Raw genomic sequence first — 19777 nt, 5'->3', positions numbered from 1 at the left:
TCAGTCCTCAACAGATAGATTAACAGTTCTTTACAAAAAATAATATTAATGAGTAATTAAAAAAATAAACTGAAATTCTATCCAATATATTTAAAAACAAATTGAAATTATATTAAACATTTTAACAACAATTTGCTTTATTTTGAAATAACGTTTAAAAATTATTCTAGCATTAAATTAAACCTTAATTTTGGATGAATACAATATCGCAATATTAATTGTAGAATGGATTGTATGTAATCCAATGTGCTCTGGTCTGATTTTTTGCTTCTTTACTTGTTGTGAACAAAGACTTATAAACTGAAGAAACGGCAGGATCAGTAGACACTGAGTAGTCTCCTTTTGTCTTTTTAAAATCAGATGTTTGCAATCCAAGACCGCATGCTGGTCTCTTCTGTCCATCTAAAAGAATTTGAAAAAAAATAATCACACCTTGCCATAAGCAAAAAAAAAAAATTTTTAAGATAATTATTTACTACAATGACATATTTACATACTCTTTTCAATAGTGGTTTTTGTCACTAGTGGTTTGGACGAAGGTCCTGGTGCACTTTTATTATCTGAGGCAGCAGTTTCGCTTTCTTGTTTCACTTCCTTTTTCTTCTTCTTTTCCGCTTTAAGTCTAGCAATTCTTCCTTCCATCCTCACTTTATTTGAATCCAAATCTTCTGACGTTGCGTTCAGGATTACTAGTTCACTTTCGAATACAGGCATTCCACACTTCCATTTATATAAGAATAAATACATTTTATTGTGTTTGTTTCAATGTTAACAGGTATAAATAAAGAAAATTATTACAGTTATCCTAACATTATCTTTAATTACATTACCTTATGGCAAACATTTGATTTCACTTCTTTTATAGCTCTTTCCGAAACAACACATCCACAACTCCAATAAAAACAGAACTTAAATTTTCCATTCATTTCAAGCCCAATGACAGGACAGACGTATGGTGAACTTTGGTGATCAATGTAGGCATCACCTTTATTTATGCCTCCAACAAATGATGGATTCGGTGTCAAAGTTAACTCTTTCACATCCTATTAAACAAATAAGTAATTTTCATGACCTTCCTTAAGATTTTCGTAGATTAGCTATAGTTCTTCAGGTAGATTATTAAGAGTTTATTTTGCAAGATTTGCTTCGGTAAGAAAGAAGAAATAAAAAAACTTTGCTGACCATCAACAAGGCAGAGAATGAAAAAAGTGTGGAAGATACACACTTGAAATAAGTGAAGTAAGTGTTTAAAACATTGATCTTAAAAAAATATAGTATTGGATCCCTAAAATTACTACATTATTTGAAAAGTTCGGGCCTTCTTAATGTCATGCGAAATTAAACCTGATTGAGAACTGTTAATCTGATCTAATACTGAGCAGGAATGAAGTAAACAAGTTATTGCTTCCTAGTGTAGAAAATGTATTATATACCGTCAAAAGCAAATTTAATTAGAAACTTCTAAAGAACCCAATAATTATTTTCTGAACAAAAATTATCATACCGTATTGGGACAGTATTTTTTTAGGAAGTGGATTGAAGATGATTGATTATATGATACTTTGTTTCACACACCTTAATGGATTTAATATGCTTTGCAGATTCTGGAAGAGTTGATTTGTCTAGAACACCTAGAATGATTGCCTCTTTGTTATATAGACGACCTAGACCACAGGCTACGACGGGATCCCTTAATTGGGTCTGTGAAATGCTGCAATGACGCCATAAAAATGCTAGTTCAGAAACTTTGTCTTTCTAAAAAAAAAAACACTTCATCTTTAGTTAACGGAATTTAAGTCATCATGTTCTAATAAAAATTTTATTTAGTAACCTGTTCAGACTTCTTTTTTGTTTTAACAAGCTCATCTCTTTTAGGAATAGTACCACCATCGCAACCCATTGTTTTTTTTCTTCTTCTTCTTCTTCTTAATTAGAAAACATGATCAAAATTCGATTCACTTACTAATTTGCCCAGATGTTTCACTCTCACAAAATAACATAAATCCTTCGTATTATGTACACCTACATCAACATCTGCACTTCTAGAGAGGTTATATCTATGATCGTTCCAACACTTCCGATACGATACCTTTATCGACATTTTTCTCTTAATACCTGATATCGAATACTCGATATTTTTACTGCTGCTTTTATTTTTTTACTGAAGGCGGATATCTGCAAAGGAAGCGATTTCTGAAAGAGTTGCCTTCGCGGTCTTTTAAATGTTGTGATAGACATATCACAAACACCCGTAGAAAGTTTTTCAAAAGGTTTCAAAAATTATTAATTTTAATCCAAATCTTTTAATTTGGTCATAAGAATGTTGCAAGTTCAAGTATTGTAAAGCCATCTAACTCTAATTAGTATCTTGTTTTCGGCTCTTAAGTTTGCTTGAGTTTTTAAATAATATTGACGCAGTCTTATTGGCGCCCGGAGCTTTTTTCAGTGCACTGCCTTCCTCTTGATATTGTTCTCTCGTTACAGACATTACTGACCAGTGATATTTTACAAATTTATTTTTTGTGACTCAGGTAGGAATAATTAGAAAAAATTAACAGATCTTCTTTATGAAGGTACATAATTTGAGATACATAATCTCACTCTTGAAGAAGTGTGCTAGCACATACATAACTTGAGTTAAACTGTCATTGTTATTTTTTAGTCATGGGAATGGGCCAAGTGTTATTAACTGAATGATCGCCTTGTCGAGGCATTAACTTTATAACTGCTTTTTCTTTGTCGCGGCTAATTTTAATGTACGAAAGTTATACTTTTTGCCGTTCGTTGTTCAATTAGTTAACTTTTCACTTCTATGCATTTCTTTTTAATTTGTAATATAATTGAAAAGAAAGCGTCTTAATGCAACATTAAACTGAGTAAATATGTGTTTACATCAAATGATGTTCATGAACAACAGATAGTGAAGCACTACTACTAGGATACTAAATTTCTAGAATGTAAAATGAGTTTTATAATACACTAAACATTAACAAATTGCAAATAATATATCAGAAATTACAAATAATTAAAACGAATTATTTAAAAAAAAAAGCTATTGGTCAAAATAACTTAAATGTACATTGTCATACTATCTTGCGGTAAAAGCTTGAACTACATTCCTTAACTAGTTCTAACAAATGCCGCAAGATAGCATTGACATGCACTGCTTAAAAAATAATGGGCTTTATTTTATTTTCCATTTAACATTTACTTTTTGCATACATCGCTATAATTATGTTATTATTAGTATTTTATAGTAGATTTAAACTATATAAACTTGAATTTGTGCTAAAATTATTATATTCATTATTTAACTATGTAATTAACTCAAATAATTTAATTCAAGTTGCCTGAACCATATAATACTTTTTAGCAGGCATAATTTTATTAATATTTTAATGTTATATTAAAAATAAGTTTTCCAGTTAGATCATCCATTTGAGTAAATGATTGAATGAATACAGTATAAAAGTAATATATACGCACTCAATAAAAGCTAAATTCAAAAAATATAAACATGTAAATCAATTCGAAATCTAATTAAACACATTTAATTAAAACTAATTCAGTAATCTTTACTTCTACTCCTAAACATCCGCTCTATTATGACGGTAAATTTTAATCATAATAAATGTAAATTTTGAACTTCAGACTTGTCTAAGAACATGTTGGGGTCTACGAACATTTCAAATGCTGAAACAAATTTGAAAAACAAAACAAAAAAACTGCCTTGTAATAAAAATAAAACAAATATTTAAAGAGTTTATATATGGTTTGATAGTGATTTAAAAACGGCCTCTAAGAATTGCAGCACAACTACTAATTTGCTTTTGAAAATGTTTAAAAGTCCACGAAGTTTTTTTTTTCACTATTCTACAATTAAATTTCTTACTTTCCACTAGTTATCATTTTATCTAACTATTACTTTGATTATTCAAAATTTAAAAATTTGATTTAAAGGCTGTTTCTATCGTGTGAATACTAATACATGTGAACTTTACTTTACAAGTTAAATATTTAATGAAAATAATTTTGTAAGAATATAATCTTCCATTTTAGTATCACATCATCTGTTTATTTCGTAGGTGATACTTTCCCGGTCAATGTAAACAATGGTGAGTGCTCTCAAAAAAACTAATGTATTCAATAAGAAATTGTGTTTTGTGTGAAAGATGTTGAGGATTTAAAGTAACACATTCAAAGTATGTATAATAAAACATTTTTTAAAACGCCTTGCGTAATACTCCAATCTTCTTTGATCTGCTACGTAATTGAAAAAGTGATGTAAATGAATAGAGGGTGAAAAAGAAGGGAACATGTATCTACAAGATATTGGAGGGGCCAGATGCAGAATCTTCCTTGCTCGACTCGCTAATTTCACTAAGTTTAGAGAAAAATTCTATCAATTGAAAAGAAAAAGAAATAAGTTGTACAAAACGTTTTTTGTGCCTTTAATTAGTGAAGTAATTTTACACCCCTCGAAAGATTTAATAATCGGATTTCTTTTATGTGCAAAGTAAGATTCATGTAGTTTTAGTCTATATTGCATACTATTCTCTGAAGTTGTTACAATAAAATTACCGGTTTTATAAATAAAAATCCAAAGTTGACTTTAAAAAAATCCATGAAGGTAAAAATAAATTTATTTTTTTCTTTAAAAAAAATCAAGAAATAGCGTCAGTTGATCAGCACTTTCAACAGGTCTCTAAATGTTCCAAGAGTTAATACCATTTAAGTTACAAAACGTAAAAAAAAGAATCTTTAATTATTTAAAGTTATTTCCTTTCACACAGTATTTCGCATTTATTTCTAATTAGGTACAATCTCCTAATTTTTAACTGGATAAATTAAGCAGAAATGATTAACAAAACAACTTTTAAAAATAAAATAATTTATTTTTTCGCTTTACTTTTCAATTTTTTCTTTTTGATCTTATTCAGTTTTCTTTGAGTTTTAACGACTTTCTTTTTCCTATGGCTACCCATCCAAACAGGGTAATTTCCGAATTGATCTCTCATGGTCGCAGGATCGAAAATTCTTGCTTTTTTGCCAACTTCCATTTGTTCTTCAGTAACATCATGATCAGTATCGTTATGGCTCCTTCCAGGAGGTGGCACAACTAAATTACAAAATGAATGTTACAAAAATGAATCACCCTTAAATAAAAATTTCATATTAAAAAAAACAAGAAGCCGTTATTCTAAATCTGTCCACTTTTTAGGATATTTTTTTATACATTGTGTTAAAATGAAAACATAACAGGAGCAATTAAAAGTAATTGGACTGCTTACTTACCATTTACTAATTCCTGCAAATCTGTCATATCAATTTCTTTAGAGCCTTCTCTCTTTGCACCATCAAGCACTTGCTTCAATTTTTCTAGTTCTTTTTTTCCATAACGTTCCCTTTTTAGAGCTTTCATTTTTCTTTTCCACTTACTTCTCAAACTTTTTGCCATTTTTATAAGCTTACTGTAACAAAGTAGTAAACTGACACATTTACTGATTCATGTTTTCAGAATCAATAGTGAAAGCAAGCATGTGCTATTGCACTTAATTTATTCGTACAGAAATTAAAATTTAACACTTTAGTTACTTAAAACAGGATTCCTTACCTAAAAACTAACTCTGAATTATTTTACAGCAATATAAAAACGTCGATGAAAAGAACTGTTACAAAAACTTATTAAGTGGCCAAGCACTTCACCCACATTGCAATATGTATCAAAACCTGGAGAGAGAAGTTATTCGATGGTTATCCTTGCTGGAAGTCAGGTTAAACACTCTGAGCCGTTATATTATTGTGGTTGATCGTGCATACCATGGCGTTGTAGTAAGAAATATATTAAGAAGAGCAGTAACTTGAATGGATATGGATACATGCTTAAGGTTTTTAATTCGGGAACCATGTTAGGTAATCTTGGGGATGTTTTCTAGATACCCATATTGTAATGTTTTACTGCTACTTCGTGTTAGTGCTCGAAAGGTTAGGAATTATTTATTTCACTTATATATACCTTAATACATTTTGATTTATCTAAATATTTTTTCAGTACGCTACGAAGCAGAGGGTTGTGGTTGAGCTCGATGAGAACGTTAACGACAGAATTTCCAATAATGAGGTGAAAGTGCGAAATCATCCAGGACTTGTAAGAACAACAAACCTTGATTTACCCGTCAATCTTAAAAACGCTATCTTAGGCGTTTTAGGTGGTATGCAATTTACTCATATTTTGGCTAGAGAACTTAATGAATATTTAAGGTTGTTGAATGTACCTGAAAGGTTTCCAACACAAAAACAGCTTTATTTTTGTAATAATCATCTTAATGAAAAAAGTGAAAGAATACCAGTCAAAAATTAAATCATCTTAAATTCGCAGTTTTTTTATTAAGGTGATTTTGTGCTTGTTACAATTATATCATGAAATATTCATTGCGTGTATGAGTTTGAGTATTGCATTTTCAAACAAACATCCTAAGCCAATTGAGCAGAATGAAATTTTGAATGTGGACTCTTTTGTATACAGGAACATCAAAGAAAGATTTAATAAAGCAGAGCCAATCTTTCGCAAGGTACCTTAAATCAAGGAACCCGCCTGTTGAAAAAAATATATTAAATTCGAAAGTTTCTGCCATTAAGCAGGAGGTAGAAGAGTCTTGTAAGTTATACTTTTATATCAATGAGTTTTATTATGGATTTATTAAGATGATAGAATAAAAAAATTTTATATAGTTAAACTTTACCGTCAACCGCCTCTTTGACGTTTTGTACTCCTAGCAGCACAATCACGTTTTGTCACATTCGCACTATTCAAGTTAATGATGGTACAGCAACAAAAGTACAAATTAAGTCTGAATTCCGTCCATTTAGGACTATTTATTTTGAACAATATATGCTCATATGTGGTTAACGTGAACACATAACAGTCCCCTTCGTTGCATAGGTAACCGCTATTTTGTATAGAATACCTTCGCTGGAGATAAGCTAGTCTGGGGCAGGACTTTCTATTGCCGACTGCTTCTGATCGCCCTTTAAGCATTGGGACTGAGTTTTCTGGGTTGCCGTTTTTAAGGATAATTATTATATCACTCTTATGCATTATTTTAGTTATAAACTTACCCCGTTCCTAAACTATGTGAATAAATTCCCAAATCATGTTCCTTGTTTATTCGGCTTGATGATTTTATTGTTTACGTTATTACATCGTAAAATTCGACACATTCTCTGATAAATAGCCTTTCCACGGCTAATTCTAAATCGTTGAATGAAGTGTCTCTCTGTTGTCCTGTAACTGATTCTTAGGTCATTTGTAGCATTAGTTTTAGTACTTACTGAGTTACTGGTTTTGGAGAGTACAGCAAAAACTTAGGTGATTTACTTGTACGATGTCAGGATGTTGCCAGATTTTTCGAGAAGATTATATTAAATGGGCATCACAATTGCTTCAATGAGAGCAATGTGCCTGCACACCAACCTTTCCTCTAAGAGCTTTTCGCTGATTGTTTCGGTTCTTAAGTTCTCACCTGCTCTGATAAGGCGAATCTAATCTGATTCAAAAACATTAGTCTCTTAACTAGATTTGCTTCGATCAAATGTTAAAAAAAAAACTTTCCAATAGGATTTTTTGTACAATCTTTATTGTACATTTCTTTTTTACAAAACAGAGGAGCGTTTAGGTTCGCTCAGAATGTCTTCATCCAGCTTCAAGCTAGGGAAAGTCCGGTCTATTCATAAAAAGATTATAGATAACTTAATGAAGCTTGATATTCTAAATTTCCACCCATACCACTTCCAGTTTGTTACCTATCTTATTTTCTTTTAAGCGGCAAAATTTAATGTTTAATTGAATTGATCTTCTGTACGACGTTAGCCTTCCACTTGGTGGATTTGTCTGAAGTAAACGAAAAATCGTTAATTTTGTAAGTTACAGAGAATTTGGAATTGAATTTGTGTCGTGTTTTCAGCTGCTTATAAAGTGAAAGGCTGATTGTGTCTCTTGCGTTTAATGCTCTTGAGTTATTGGGTTTAGTAAGGCGATACTATTGTTCATTTAGCATTAATTTTCTAGTTCGGGTGCAAGCAATTTAATGCCTTTACTTAAAAACATTGTCTGGATTAGCAAACTTGCAAATTTGCTACTATATCGTATGTAGTATTTAAGTTTTTATCTCCTTCCCAGGAGGAATACAAGTGCATAGAATGAGACAGATAAATTTTTGTTTTGCAGTGAACGTAGATCAGGAAGCGTTGAGTGAAGAACAGCTTGAACATTTTACTAATGTGGTGCAATTCAACACATATAATATTCTGAAACAGAGGATATACAACTGGCAGCCGATTATTTTCACACATTATACCGGTCTTCAGTATTTATTCGCCAGAGCTGCAGCTGAGTATGCTGTCATCTCTCAGATATTTAACGAAATAAAAGTCAGGGAAAATTTCATGCCCAGTACTCTATTTGACTTTGGATCAGGAGTTGGTACAGTTGTTTGGTTAGTAATTGAAAGAAATTTATTAATATCATTGAAGTATCGGGGTTGGATGGCCATTTTTTGCTGCAAAGGCCTTAACCAATAAATTTTCTTCTAACTTCCAATAATTTGAATATTCTTAACAATATTGTACCCCTTTTTAAAACCGCAGTTCACTCTGAAGTCTCGCCTTACAGAGAAAGACTACCCCAACCCCTCCTCAAGAACTGCGCTAAAACAAATTTTCTAGAATAATGATCTGAGAAATAGATATAAATATGTTTGTAATGTATTTAGAAATTTACAAAATAATCTTGGGAGCATTAAAAAGAGTGAAAAATGAAGTCCTTTCCAGTTAAGTAATTTTCTTGCAAACTAAGTTAAGCAACACATTTAAATTTCTTATTTGCATAAAAGTGATAGGATTATACACAGTACAGAAATGGAATTATAGATTAACCTCTATTTATCTTAATCGCCGTTCATAATTCTACGCCTTAAGATGTCTTTAAAAACTTACAATTTTTCTGATTTCAGGGCAGCTAACGAAACATGGGGGAATTCGCTAAAAGAAATTTTCTGCGTTGACACGTCAAGGGATATGATCAACCTCTCAGAAAATTTAATAGGTTCATATCAAAAAGAATTAAAAAATAAGTTGAGCTATAGACAGTTTTTGCCAATCCATGTAAGGAGATAATAAATATGCTCGTTCGTAATAATGGAATGTGATGACGTCGTAAGAATGAGAAATAATTTTTTGTTTTGTAATATTTCAGCCAAATTATGATGTAGTAGTTAGTGCCTATTCACTAATGGAGCTTCCTTCCACAGTATCTCGTCTTGAAACTCTTGCAAAACTTTGGTGTAAGACGAACAAATATTTAATTCTAATTGAACAAGGAACAACGTCTGGCTTCAAAGTAATTTTTTAAAATTATATTTACTGTTGATTTGGCATTTTATAACGAAAGTATGTTTCTAATTTTCTTGCAAGATTGATTTGATTATCCTATTTTTTCTTATAGATTATTTCTGAAGCCAGGCAGTTTATTTTAGAAGCTATTAAAGATGAAAAAACAAATGATAAGTCTCATATATTTTCACCAGTAATTTCCAGTTTTTTTCTCTACTTGATTTATGATTCTTTCTGCCTCATCGCTTTATTTTTATCTATTTCTTTATTTTGATTTCAGTGCCCTCACGATTTGGATTGCCCGAAGTTAAGTAGAGCTGGCCAAAATCCATGTCATTTTCAGGTCAGCTATAATAGTTACCCTCAGAAGCAGCAACTAAAAAACGAATTGTATTCCTACGTAGTTATTAGCAAAGGTAAGTCTGTTTTTCATTTTACTTTGTCCACCTGGTTATAAATTGAAGTTTATTGAATTGAAATTTATTATTAAATTAAACTTATTTTTACAGAAGCCAGAAAATCAGATGATAAACAGTGGCCGAGAATTGTTAGGCCAGTATTGTACAGATCAAGGCATGTAATTTGCAGAATGTGTACAGGTTCTGGTACTCTCGAAGAAATAATATTTTCACCAGCTAAACATGGAAGGTTTGTGTTCTCTTGTTAAGTATGCAAAATGAAGGAATAGATACTACAAGAATGAGTTAAAGCCTAGACCAGCGCGACCCACAGCGTGTTTTGTGGCATCCGCTAAAGAGTGCATCCCCTCAAATCTTTTCTTTTAAACGAGAGAAAGAAGGGTGTAGAGGCTCCTGGCCAAATAATGAAACCTTGGATTATTCCTTTCCGAAGAGTCGAACCATTAGCCAAACTAGCCCTTCACTCTGACGTTGCAGTGTTGTTGAAAAATATTCAAGAAAGGGGGGAATGGACATAGGCAATTTAAATTAGAGGTTGGAATAGTGGGGGACGCCACCAGTCTTCAAAACACTTTTTACATAGATACAATTCAATACTTTATTAATAATCCATAAACTCTGAGAACAATAAAATAGTCAGATGTACAAGGCAATATACACGTGAGGATAAACAATATATATAATTCCAAAAGGGAAGAATAATTACAATAATTAATTGTCCAAGACAATATGTAACTGGGGAAATGACCTTGTACTTAACAACGTGCTTGACGCGCACTAAATACAATAAAATAGTCAAATTTACAAGGCGATATACACATGAGGATAACCAATTTATATAATGACAAAAGGGAAAAATAATTACAATAATTAATAGTTCAATACAATATGTAACTGGGGAAATGACCTTGTACTTAACAACGTGCTTGACGCGCACTAAATACAATAAAATAGTCAAATGTACAAGGCGATATACACATGAGGATAACCAATTTATATAATGACAAAAGGGAAAAATAATTACAATAATTAATAGTTCAATACAATATGTAACTGGGGAAATGACCTTGTACTTAACAACGTGCTTGACGCGCACTAAATACAATAAAATAATTACGCTAATTACATACGAATATATATATATATATATGTTGTCCAACAGATTAACGATTTGTCCATAAAACTTGTGAACAAAAAACCAGGTTTTTATATCATCAAACTTTTCACAATGTAAAAGCAAGAAAAAGGACGCTAACATGGCCGACATTACTTCACACACTCTGACGCTTGACCTCACGTCCTACCAGCGCCTCCCCTCTCTCCTCGTGCTCACCCAATTCCGCCAACTGACTCAGGGAAAAAACAAGTCTGGGGGGCCGCCACTCTTGGGGAACCAAACATCCTCCCCCGCAGTGGACTCGCAGAGATCCACTTACTGAGTTGGCAGGGGGCAAAGCTTCCGGACAGGCCGGCTAATCAGTCCTGAAGTTGTCTTGACCTCGGCCACCCTGGCCACGTCGTCTCGGCCATGGTGAAGCTTGACGATTCGGCCTATGGACCACTGCAGGGGAGGAAGGTTGTCGTCCATGATCATGACTATTTGTCCCACTGCCGCGGGGAAGGAAGGCGAATGCCATTTGAGCATGGCTTGCTGCTCGAGGAGGTACTCCTTGTGCCATCTTTTCCAAAACTGTCCAACAGTGAGCTGTGCCATTGCCCATTTCGATTTGAGCGCAGTGCGAGGAGTTAAGGAGCTATCGGGAGGTAGCGCAGTCATAGGTCGCATAATCAGAAAGTGACCTGGCGTCAGGACTTGCAGGTCATCTGGCGAGGACGAGACAGCGGTAAGAGGTCTGGAATTTAATATGGCTTCAATTTGACAAATGATTGTGAGGAAACACTCCATGGTGGGCTCTTGAGTGCCTAACATGACCTTCAGTAATCTTTTGGTGGATTTAACGGCTGCTTCCCAGAGACCTCCGAAGTGTGGTGCTCGAGGGGGGATGAAATGCCACTCGATGCTTCTTTTGTTGGATTCTCTTAGAATGGCCTCCTGAGACTTGGCGTCATTTAGTAGTGCAGATACCTCCTTGAGTCTTCTTTTGGCTCCGACGAAGTTAGTGCCGTTATCCGACCAAATGTGACTCGGCACACCCCTCCTGGCAACAAAGCGGTTCAGGGCAGCTAAAAATGCCTGTGTTGTAAGGTCTGTGACTAGTTCCAGGTGTATGGCCTTGGTGGAAAAACAGACGAAAATGGCGAGGTAAGACTGGAGGTCTTTGGCTGAACGCAGGGAAGCAATTTTCACGTTGAAGGGGCCCGCGTAGTCTATGCCAGTGGTGGCGAAGGGTGATGAAGCGCTGACTCTTCCTTCGGGCAGTTGACCCATGAGTGGGTTGAAGGGTGTTGGCTTGACACTGAAACACTTGTTACAGGCTCCCAATTGTCGGCGGACAACATTCTTACCATTAACAATCCAATATCGACTTCTCAAAAACGCATGAGTGGCAGTGGGGCCTACGTGGAGGTTGGATATGTGGGCATCTTGTATGACCAGGGCCGTGAAGGGGTGTTGCGAAGGCAACAAGGCAGGGTGCTTTTGATATTCGGGGACATCGGCCAGTCTGAGTCTCCCTCCGACTCGCAACACTCCATCAGTGTGCAGAAATAGGCCTAACGTTTTAACGAGGCGTAGTCTAGGCCGAGGGGACTGAGCATCCTCAATTTCTTCGGAAAGCGAGTGCTGTTGGGCTCGGACTATTAGAACTCGCAGGGCTTCGCTACGTTCCTTTACATTCAATGGACCTGACATACGATGTACTGGATTTTTAGTATTGTGGGCGAATCGCAGGCACCAGGCCACTACATTTTGCAGAGTGTACAGACTGGAAAATTTAGACTCTAATTCCTCAGGGCAGGGCATTACACTTGACACGTTAAGGGCCTGGGAGCGAATTTCTGCTCCTACGACAGGGTCAGACAAATCGGCATTTACTGGCCCAAGGGGCCATGACTCGTGGTTTGATTTCAACCAAGGGGGACCTTCCCACCATAACTGGTGACTCACTAATTCTTGAGGACGTACTCCACGTGAGGCACAGTCAGCGGGGTTTTGTGAGGAGGAGATGTGGAACCATTGCGAGGCGGGTACTTTTTCTAAGATAGTAGCTACTCTATTTCCCACGAACACCTTCCAATGCGGAGGTGGCGTTGCTGTAATCCAGGCCAGGGCAATGGTAGAATCCGAAAAGGCTAAGATGTTCTGAGTGGTTATCTGAGGGAAAAGTAATCTGACCTTATTAATCGTAAGGGCAAGTAGGTGGGCCGCACAAAGCTCCAGACGAGGGAGCGTGACCGGTTTCATGGGGGCCATTCTGGCTTTAGACATGACCAGGCTAATGACAGTGTCCTCAGACTGGGACACGAGGTAAACCACGGCCGCATAGGCTCGCTCAGACGCGTCAGCAAAACCCACCAAATAACACTTAGGATTGGGTAGAGACAAAAATCTAGGGATGTGAATTTTAGACAGGTCAGGCAGGGAGACAGCGAACTGAGCCCATTCCTGGACAATTGACAAGGGCAGGGGATCATCCCAATCAAAAGAGGCTTGACAGACTATTCTAAATATTGCACGAGCAAAAACTGTTACGGGGATCAGCCATCCCAAGGGGTCAAAAACTTTTGCAATCTGACTGGCTAATTGTCTTTTAGTTTGAACATTAGGCACGGAACGGATTAGAAAGTGGAAGTAATCTTGAGCAGGGTTCCAACAAAGTCCGAGGATTTTCAATTGTGACTCCTCATCGTTTTCTAAACAGACTGAGGACATGGCTGGAAGTAGATATTCAGAGGGTATTTTATTTAATAATTGCGGTTGATTTGAGGCCCACTTTCTGAGTTCAATTTGAGCCTGACTCAATAATTGGATTAACTGATCTCTGGATTGCAATGCCACTTCTAGAGTAGGGCCTCCTCCAGAAATGTCATCCACATAGGTACGGTCGCGGAGTATCTCAGAGGCCAGGGGAAAGGAAGCCTGAGAGGTCAGAGCTAATTCTTGAAGGACGCGACATGCCAAGTAGGGGGCTGACGTGGTTCCATAGGTCACAGTGCACAAACGGTACTCCTGCACTGGTTGGCTCGTGTCAAATCGCCACAGTATGCGTAACAAATCCCTGTCTTCCGGGGGGTGTTGTATCTGTCTAAACATTTGGCGAATGTCGGCCGTAAAGACCCATTTGTCCACTCTAAATCTGGTAACCACCTTCCAGATATCGAGCTGTAAACGGGGTCCAGGGAGCAAGAGCTCATTGAGGGAGATGCCTGAAGAGGACTTCTGGGAAGCGTTAAATACTACACGAATCTTCTCCGGGGGATCGTCTGGACGGTGTACCGCATGATGGGGAATATAATAGACAATTTGGCCTGACTTGAGAGGAGGGGCCAGTTCCATATGATTCGAATCTAAGTAGTCTTGCATAAACTCCACATAGGGAGCACGGAGATGTGGGGACTTGGCATGACGGGATTCAGTTTGTAGGAGACGCCTTAAAGCAATCTTTCTGGATTCACCGAGGCAACACGGACTGGTTTTAAATGGCAGTGCTACTGAAAACCGACCATCAGGAAGTCGGAAATGTGACTTCGAGAAGCACTCTTCAGCCTTCAATTCGTCCGGGGTGAGAGGCGAAACCTCCGACACTTCCTCCAAGGCAAACATTCTTTCCATCAGGCGTGACAAGACTAGGTCAGGGGGGTGTGATATAGATTGGGGGATTTTACCCGAGCCGAGTCGGAGTACCGTGGGTTGGGCAGGAATTGCCGGCATATGAGTGACTAGAGAGGGACCAACAGGTGAATCAGAACCTTCGGAGAGAGCAACCCCGGCAGAAGTTGTGGTGGGGGGCAGCGTTTCAGGAAGGAAGGTATTACAAGTTTGCAGCGGCCGCCGCGTTCTAATCAGACGTTGAGGTTTCGGGGTTGGAAGTTGGATAGCCAAAGTTGGAGGAGTGGGCTGCTGAGTGATGACTTCCTCTTGGGGAGTAGACCTGGCTTGGGCGGAGGACACAGACAAACTAGGGGGGCCTGATTGTCCGGACTGCGCGGGGAGTTCAGGGTTATTGCAAGCAAGCTGTTCCGACTCGGACCGGTACAAGAGGGTTTCGGCCGAAGGCTTGTTTTCTGGGCTAGACTGGTTAGCAGGTGCCTTAGGAGCTGGTAGTTGACCATATTTATGCTTGAACAAAATTCTATAATAGGTCCGATATAACTTGGAGTTGGACCTGCTGTCCTTGACAGAAGCGTGAAAACAAACCCGCCTCGAGGGGAAGCTTCTCAAGGGGCCAGACATAATCCAGCCAAGAGTTGTTAGTCGGGCGTTGGGGGAACCATTTTGTGCCCGGATTATTTGACTAAGGTCGATGGCGTCAAAAACCGAGGCTGAAAATACTACGTCTATAGGACTCGGTTCGTTAAAGTTTGGGTCGGCTAACTGTTTATCCGCCAAATGCTGCCAATCCTTAACAGGGAAATAAGAGGACGGTGCATCTGGGACAGTCTTGGTGACTATGCGGAAGGGGACTTTGATTTGGGAAAATGGGGGACATTGCCTTACATTGGTAGAAACTTGACCTACGACTTGGGTGGCGATGTTGCCTCCTATCCCTCGAATCCCACCTGACATAGGGTTATAGTTCAATTTACTTTCTTTGGCGAATTTCTTGGACATCAAATTTATCTCACTGCCTGAATCCAGCAGGGCACGAGCGCGATACCACTGGCCATCTCCTCCAAGGAGGTAAACCAGGGCAGTGGGGGATACCGACAAATCGGAGGGGAAAGACTTCAAAATAGCTTTGCTTTGTGGATTAGGTCTATGACACAAGTGACAGTTTCGGCGAAAACTCGACAAAACATGGCAGGACTGGGGAATGGTATCGCGCGGGCCGAATCCCTAAAAGGTAGCTTTTGGTGAATCACTACCAAAGTAGATAGTTGGGAGTGAAGAAAGGGTGCTGCTACCAGACGAAGTCGAAGGATAAGAAACGTCATCTCGAAGGTGGGGAACTGCCCTTCTGGGAGAAGGGTCAGGAAGTTTCTTAGTCAGCTTAGGGCTTAAAGACATTAACGGGGGAATGACAACATCGGGTAAAGTCCTTTGACTTAGACTAGAAGAGGGGGGAGGAGGGTGAAGGGTGGTGTGATGAGCACCAGCGCACTCCAAACACCCAGCACTTCGAGAGCATTGAGCCACTGAGTGAGATTTGGAGAAACAGTTAACACATAAGTGGTTCTCACTGATGAAACTCCATCTATTACTCACTGGCAGTCGCAGGTATTCGTTACAATTAGATATCAGATGCCACTCGTCACAAAAGTAACAGCGTAAGGAGTGGACTGGAGGGGAAGGAGCTCTCGATGTGGAGGGGGGTGTCCGTCGGGCAGGAATAGGAGAAGAGGATTTCTTGGGTGAAGGGGGCGGAGACTTAGCTGATTTGGGTGTGTGGGTCTTGGAGGGCTTCAAGGTGGAGACAGCCCTAGGCTTAAAGAATGTTCTAGGAAGGGAAGGGGTTTCAGATTGTTGGGAGGAGGGGCCTTCAGGGAGACGACTAGAGGGAGCTGTCCCGTCTTGGGGCGAAGAGGTGGATTTCCTTAATGTTATTTTAGGGGCGAACTTGTCTTCTTGATTTTTCAAGAATTCCAGCACTTGTGCACTTTGGGGCAGTTCATCAAAGGATCTTAAATACTTCTTCCTAAACTCCTCTTGGAGGTTAGCAGACAAGGCCGACAGAATTACATGACACAAAAGGAAGTCCAACGGCTGGGGAATATCGTGTTGATCTAGTAGCATTTGCCTCCTTGAAATCCAAGCGATACATTCATCAATGGTGGGGTTCCCTTCCGGGACCTGAAGGAAGGTTTCGAACAACGCACTGGCGGTACGCAACTTGCCTTCATAGCGAGCATCCAAGGTCTCCCAGGCAGAGCTGTAACCTTCCTCTGTAGGCGTGGAATTCTGAATAATAGACAGAGGGGGGCCTTTCAAGCAGGACTTAAGAGCTTGGAGACGCCTATGAGGAGGCAGGGACAATTTATTGATCTCAAACTGGAAGGTGCGCTTGAACTCCTGGTAAGCGAGAACATCCCCTTCGAATGGGGTGATCTTTGGAATCACCAATTCCTGTAATTGTCTCCTCGCGAGTTCGACCACCGACTCGTCCGAGACCAAGACTTGAGAAACTGGGCCAGGAGGGGCAGACGCGCAAAACGAAATAGACGAATCTAGAATAGGTGCAATCCTTGACAAATGGACTAGCTCAGCTTGGGCAAAGCTTTTTGTCAAGGCTCTGGCAAGCGGACCTCGTTCCTCTGGGACCAGTGCTCGGAGCCATTCCCACACTTCCCCGTCCACAGTCTGGGACAACGTCAAAAACCCGGAGGAAAGCCGCTGGCACGTAGTTACAATTTCGGGAACATCTGTGTCCAAGGTTTTTGCATTCTGTGTCCATCGATCAAGCCTGTCAATGAGGTATCGGCACTTGATGGCTTTAAGATCTGCATCACCCCCTGACAGCATGGACATTGAGGGAGTATCCTCCATTGACGGAGTGGTTGGGCTTGCAGGGGAGGGGGGAGGAGTGTCGTTGCCGGAAGTAAATGAATTACCCATAATTAACCACGGCTGGAGGGACTTACAATACGAAAATTATACACAAGTTACAATACAATAGACAAGAATAATAACAGTACAAAAAATAGACAAAATAACTAACATAGACTAAGTAACTTAGTAGCTAATAAGCAACGTGTGCTAACTTAACTACATTTACTAATAATACAATAAAGCAGCAACAATGTTATATAAACTAAACACAACTGAACATAACAAAAAAGGAAAAACCCGACAGTTGTCAAATCAAAACTGTCAATATTCAAACTGAAATAAAACTAAGGTATAAACAAATTATTTTAAGAAAAGACGAGATTACTTACAAGGTAAAAAGAAAAAAGAAAAAACAATTGAATAGTGTTCTGAAGACTGTTTCCCGGGTTTCGGCACCATGAAAAATATTCAAGAAAGGGGGGAATGGACATAGGCAATTTAAATTAGAGGTTGGAATAGTGGGGGACGCCACCAGTCTTCAAAACACTTTTTACATAGATACAATTCAATACTTTATTAATAATCCATAAACTCTGAGAACAATAAAATAGTCAGATGTACAAGGCAATATACACGTGAGGATAAACAATATATATAATTCCAAAAGGGAAGAATAATTACAATAATTAATTGTCCAAGACAATATGTAACTGGGGAAATGACCTTGTACTTAACAACGTGCTTGACGCGCACTAAATACAATAAAATAGTCAAATTTACAAGGCGATATACACATGAGGATAACCAATTTATATAATGACAAAAGGGAAAAATAATTACAATAATTAATAGTTCAATACAATATGTAACTGGGGAAATGACCTTGTACTTAACAACGTGCTTGACGCGCACTAAATACAATAAAATAGTCAAATGTACAAGGCGATATACACATGAGGATAACCAATTTATATAATGACAAAAGGGAAAAATAATTACAATAATTAATAGTTCAATACAATATGTAACTGGGGAAATGACCTTGTACTTAACAACGTGCTTGACGCGCACTAAATACAATAAAATAATTACGCTAATTACATACGAATATATATATATATATGTTGTCCAACAGATTAACGATTTGTCCATAAAACTTGTGAACAAAAAACCAGGTTTTTATATCATCAAACTTTTCACAATGTAAAAGCAAGAAAAAGGACGCTAACATGGCCGACATTACTTCACACACTCTGACGCTTGACCTCACGTCCTACCAGCGCCTCCCCTCTCTCCTCGTGCTCACCCAATTCCGCCAACTGACTCAGGGAAAAAACAAGTCTGGGGGGCCGCCACTCTTGGGGAACCAAACAGTTGTTTTATCTTCATACCCTTCACAGAGCAGTGCTTTCAATTTTCTTGGCAAAACCATCACTGGCTATCCTCTGCAGGCTCAAGCGATACATGTGTTTTTACATTCTATAACGGCCAGTGAAAGGCTACTTTCATCCTAATGTCCGGTCCGGCCTTGATGGAGTGATGCTACAGTAAGGTTAGGCGATAGCTGCTAATAAACTTTGGTTCCTGTCTCTGGCCTGGGTATTTTCTCCAAAACTACTGCGACTTGTTTATTCTCTGATGAAAGCACTGAAAAGACAAAGTCACTGAAGGGTTCAGATCCCTTGAGATCAGTGTAGGAGTCTAACCGGGCAAAGCAATCCGCCGCCTGTGCCCCTGACGCCAATTACTTCATATCCTTCATAATTAACCATATTATTATTTCCTGTTATTAGTGGTTGTATAATAAACTTCTTCGGCCTTCATTTCCTTAGTTAATTTATTAGGTATACTAGACCCGCCGACCTGATATTAGTTAAAAAAAAAAAAAGTACCTGTATATTTAAATTTTGCTTTGTTTCCAGTGTGCCCTACAGGTGTGCAAAGTCATGTAAGTGGGGAGATAGATTGCCAATCAATATCAGACACATAACTGAAGAGTCTCAGCCAAGCTTAATAGATCCTTTGGAGAATTAATTCCAAAGTCTAGTCTTAATTATAAAAATTCATTTGATGTTTTACTTTTAATGTAATAAAGTTTTTTTTTATGTCGGTAGAAACTTTTTATTTGATTAACACTTCAACAAATAAACAGTCAAGAATTTCAAGCAAATAAGAAAATAAATAAATCTAATATGAAATTTTTAATTTAGATGTAATTATAAGTCTGTATAAGTTTATATTCAACACTGAGATAGTTTTTAACGTTAATATATGTGTTAAATATGGGTACTAAATAAGAATTGTTTCAAATTTTATTTTAGTTAATAAAATTTGTATATCATCTGAGTTTCAAAATGTCCGG

At 37.8% G+C, this 19777-nt stretch overlaps 3 protein-coding genes across 5 annotated transcripts; 1 reads left to right on the top strand and 2 right to left on the bottom strand.

Moving 5' to 3' along the window:
• Nucleotides 1-70: 70 nt before the first annotated feature.
• On the bottom strand, nucleotides 71-2061 carry LOC141448997 (replication termination factor 2). The gene is made up of 5 exons (XM_074117968.1): nucleotides 1832-2061; nucleotides 1576-1755; nucleotides 831-1043; nucleotides 498-720; nucleotides 71-402 (listed from the first exon to the last, which is right to left on the bottom strand). Exons 1-5 carry the CDS (start codon nucleotides 1898-1900, stop codon nucleotides 215-217), a joined length of 873 nt encoding a protein of 290 aa, XP_073974069.1. The 5' UTR covers nucleotides 1901-2061; the 3' UTR covers nucleotides 71-214.
• A 2031-nt stretch (nucleotides 2062-4092) lies between these two features.
• On the top strand, nucleotides 4093-19532 carry LOC141448996 (ribosome assembly protein METTL17, mitochondrial). Of its 2 annotated transcripts, none has more exons than XM_074117967.1 (10): nucleotides 4093-4115; nucleotides 6053-6212; nucleotides 6527-6658; nucleotides 8228-8495; nucleotides 9012-9162; nucleotides 9254-9397; nucleotides 9503-9583; nucleotides 9671-9806; nucleotides 9900-10038; nucleotides 19338-19532. In XM_074117967.1, the coding sequence occupies exons 1-10, from the start codon at nucleotides 4113-4115 to the stop codon at nucleotides 19447-19449; spliced, it is 1326 nt and encodes a 441-aa protein (XP_073974068.1). In that variant the 5' UTR covers nucleotides 4093-4112; the 3' UTR covers nucleotides 19450-19532. The 2 variants fall into 2 exon arrangements, with proteins under 2 accessions (XP_073974068.1, XP_073974067.1); XM_074117966.1 differs by lacking the exon at nucleotides 4093-4115 and adding an exon at nucleotides 5778-5985.
• LOC141448998 (protein LLP homolog) lies at nucleotides 4875-5756 on the bottom strand. 2 transcript variants are annotated; one of them, XM_074117969.1, is made up of 3 exons: nucleotides 5615-5756; nucleotides 5296-5471; nucleotides 4875-5119 (listed from the first exon to the last, which is right to left on the bottom strand). In XM_074117969.1, the coding sequence occupies exons 2-3, from the start codon at nucleotides 5456-5458 to the stop codon at nucleotides 4893-4895; spliced, it is 390 nt and encodes a 129-aa protein (XP_073974070.1). In that variant the 5' UTR covers nucleotides 5459-5471; nucleotides 5615-5756; the 3' UTR covers nucleotides 4875-4892. The 2 variants fall into 2 exon arrangements, with proteins under 2 accessions (XP_073974070.1, XP_073974071.1); XM_074117970.1 differs by having other exon boundaries at nucleotides 5296-5489; nucleotides 5615-5748.
• Nucleotides 19533-19777: the final 245 nt, after the last annotated feature.

The sequence above is a fragment of the Rhodnius prolixus genome, unplaced genomic scaffold (genome assembly GCF_049639745.1).
Source record: "Rhodnius prolixus isolate KJV_2025 unplaced genomic scaffold, Rpr scaffold_2, whole genome shotgun sequence".
Lineage (NCBI taxonomy): Eukaryota > Metazoa > Arthropoda > Insecta > Hemiptera > Reduviidae > Rhodnius > Rhodnius prolixus.
The sequence above is the reverse complement of the archived record's forward strand: the minus strand, read 5'-3'. Positions and strand labels throughout refer to the sequence as shown.

Excerpts from the sequence above, each read along its gene's own strand:
- LOC141448997 (XM_074117968.1), bottom strand. The coding sequence starts at position 1,900 with ATGGGTTGCGATGGTGGTACTATTCCTAAAAGAGATGAGCTTGTTAAA. Across the intron at positions 1,044-1,575 it reads AGCATATTAAATCCATTAAG|GATGTGAAAGAGTTAACTTT; the intron begins GTGTGTGAAACA and ends TTTGTTTAATAG. Across the intron at positions 721-830 it reads AATCAAATGTTTGCCATAAG|TGTGGAATGCCTGTATTCGA; the intron begins GTAATGTAATTA and ends TATAAATGGAAG.
- LOC141448998 (XM_074117969.1), bottom strand. The coding sequence starts at position 5,458 with ATGGCAAAAAGTTTGAGAAGTAAGTGGAAAAGAAAAATGAAAGCTCTA. Across the intron at positions 5,120-5,295 it reads TTTGCAGGAATTAGTAAATG|TTGTGCCACCTCCTGGAAGG; the intron begins GTAAGTAAGCAG and ends TTTGTAATTTAG.
- LOC141448996 (XM_074117966.1), top strand. The coding sequence starts at position 5,926 with ATGTTTTCTAGATACCCATATTGTAATGTTTTACTGCTACTTCGTGTT. Across the intron at positions 5,986-6,052 it reads TTCGTGTTAGTGCTCGAAAG|TACGCTACGAAGCAGAGGGT; the intron begins GTTAGGAATTAT and ends ATATTTTTTCAG. Across the intron at positions 6,213-6,526 it reads TATCTTAGGCGTTTTAGGTG|GAACATCAAAGAAAGATTTA; the intron begins GTATGCAATTTA and ends TTTTGTATACAG.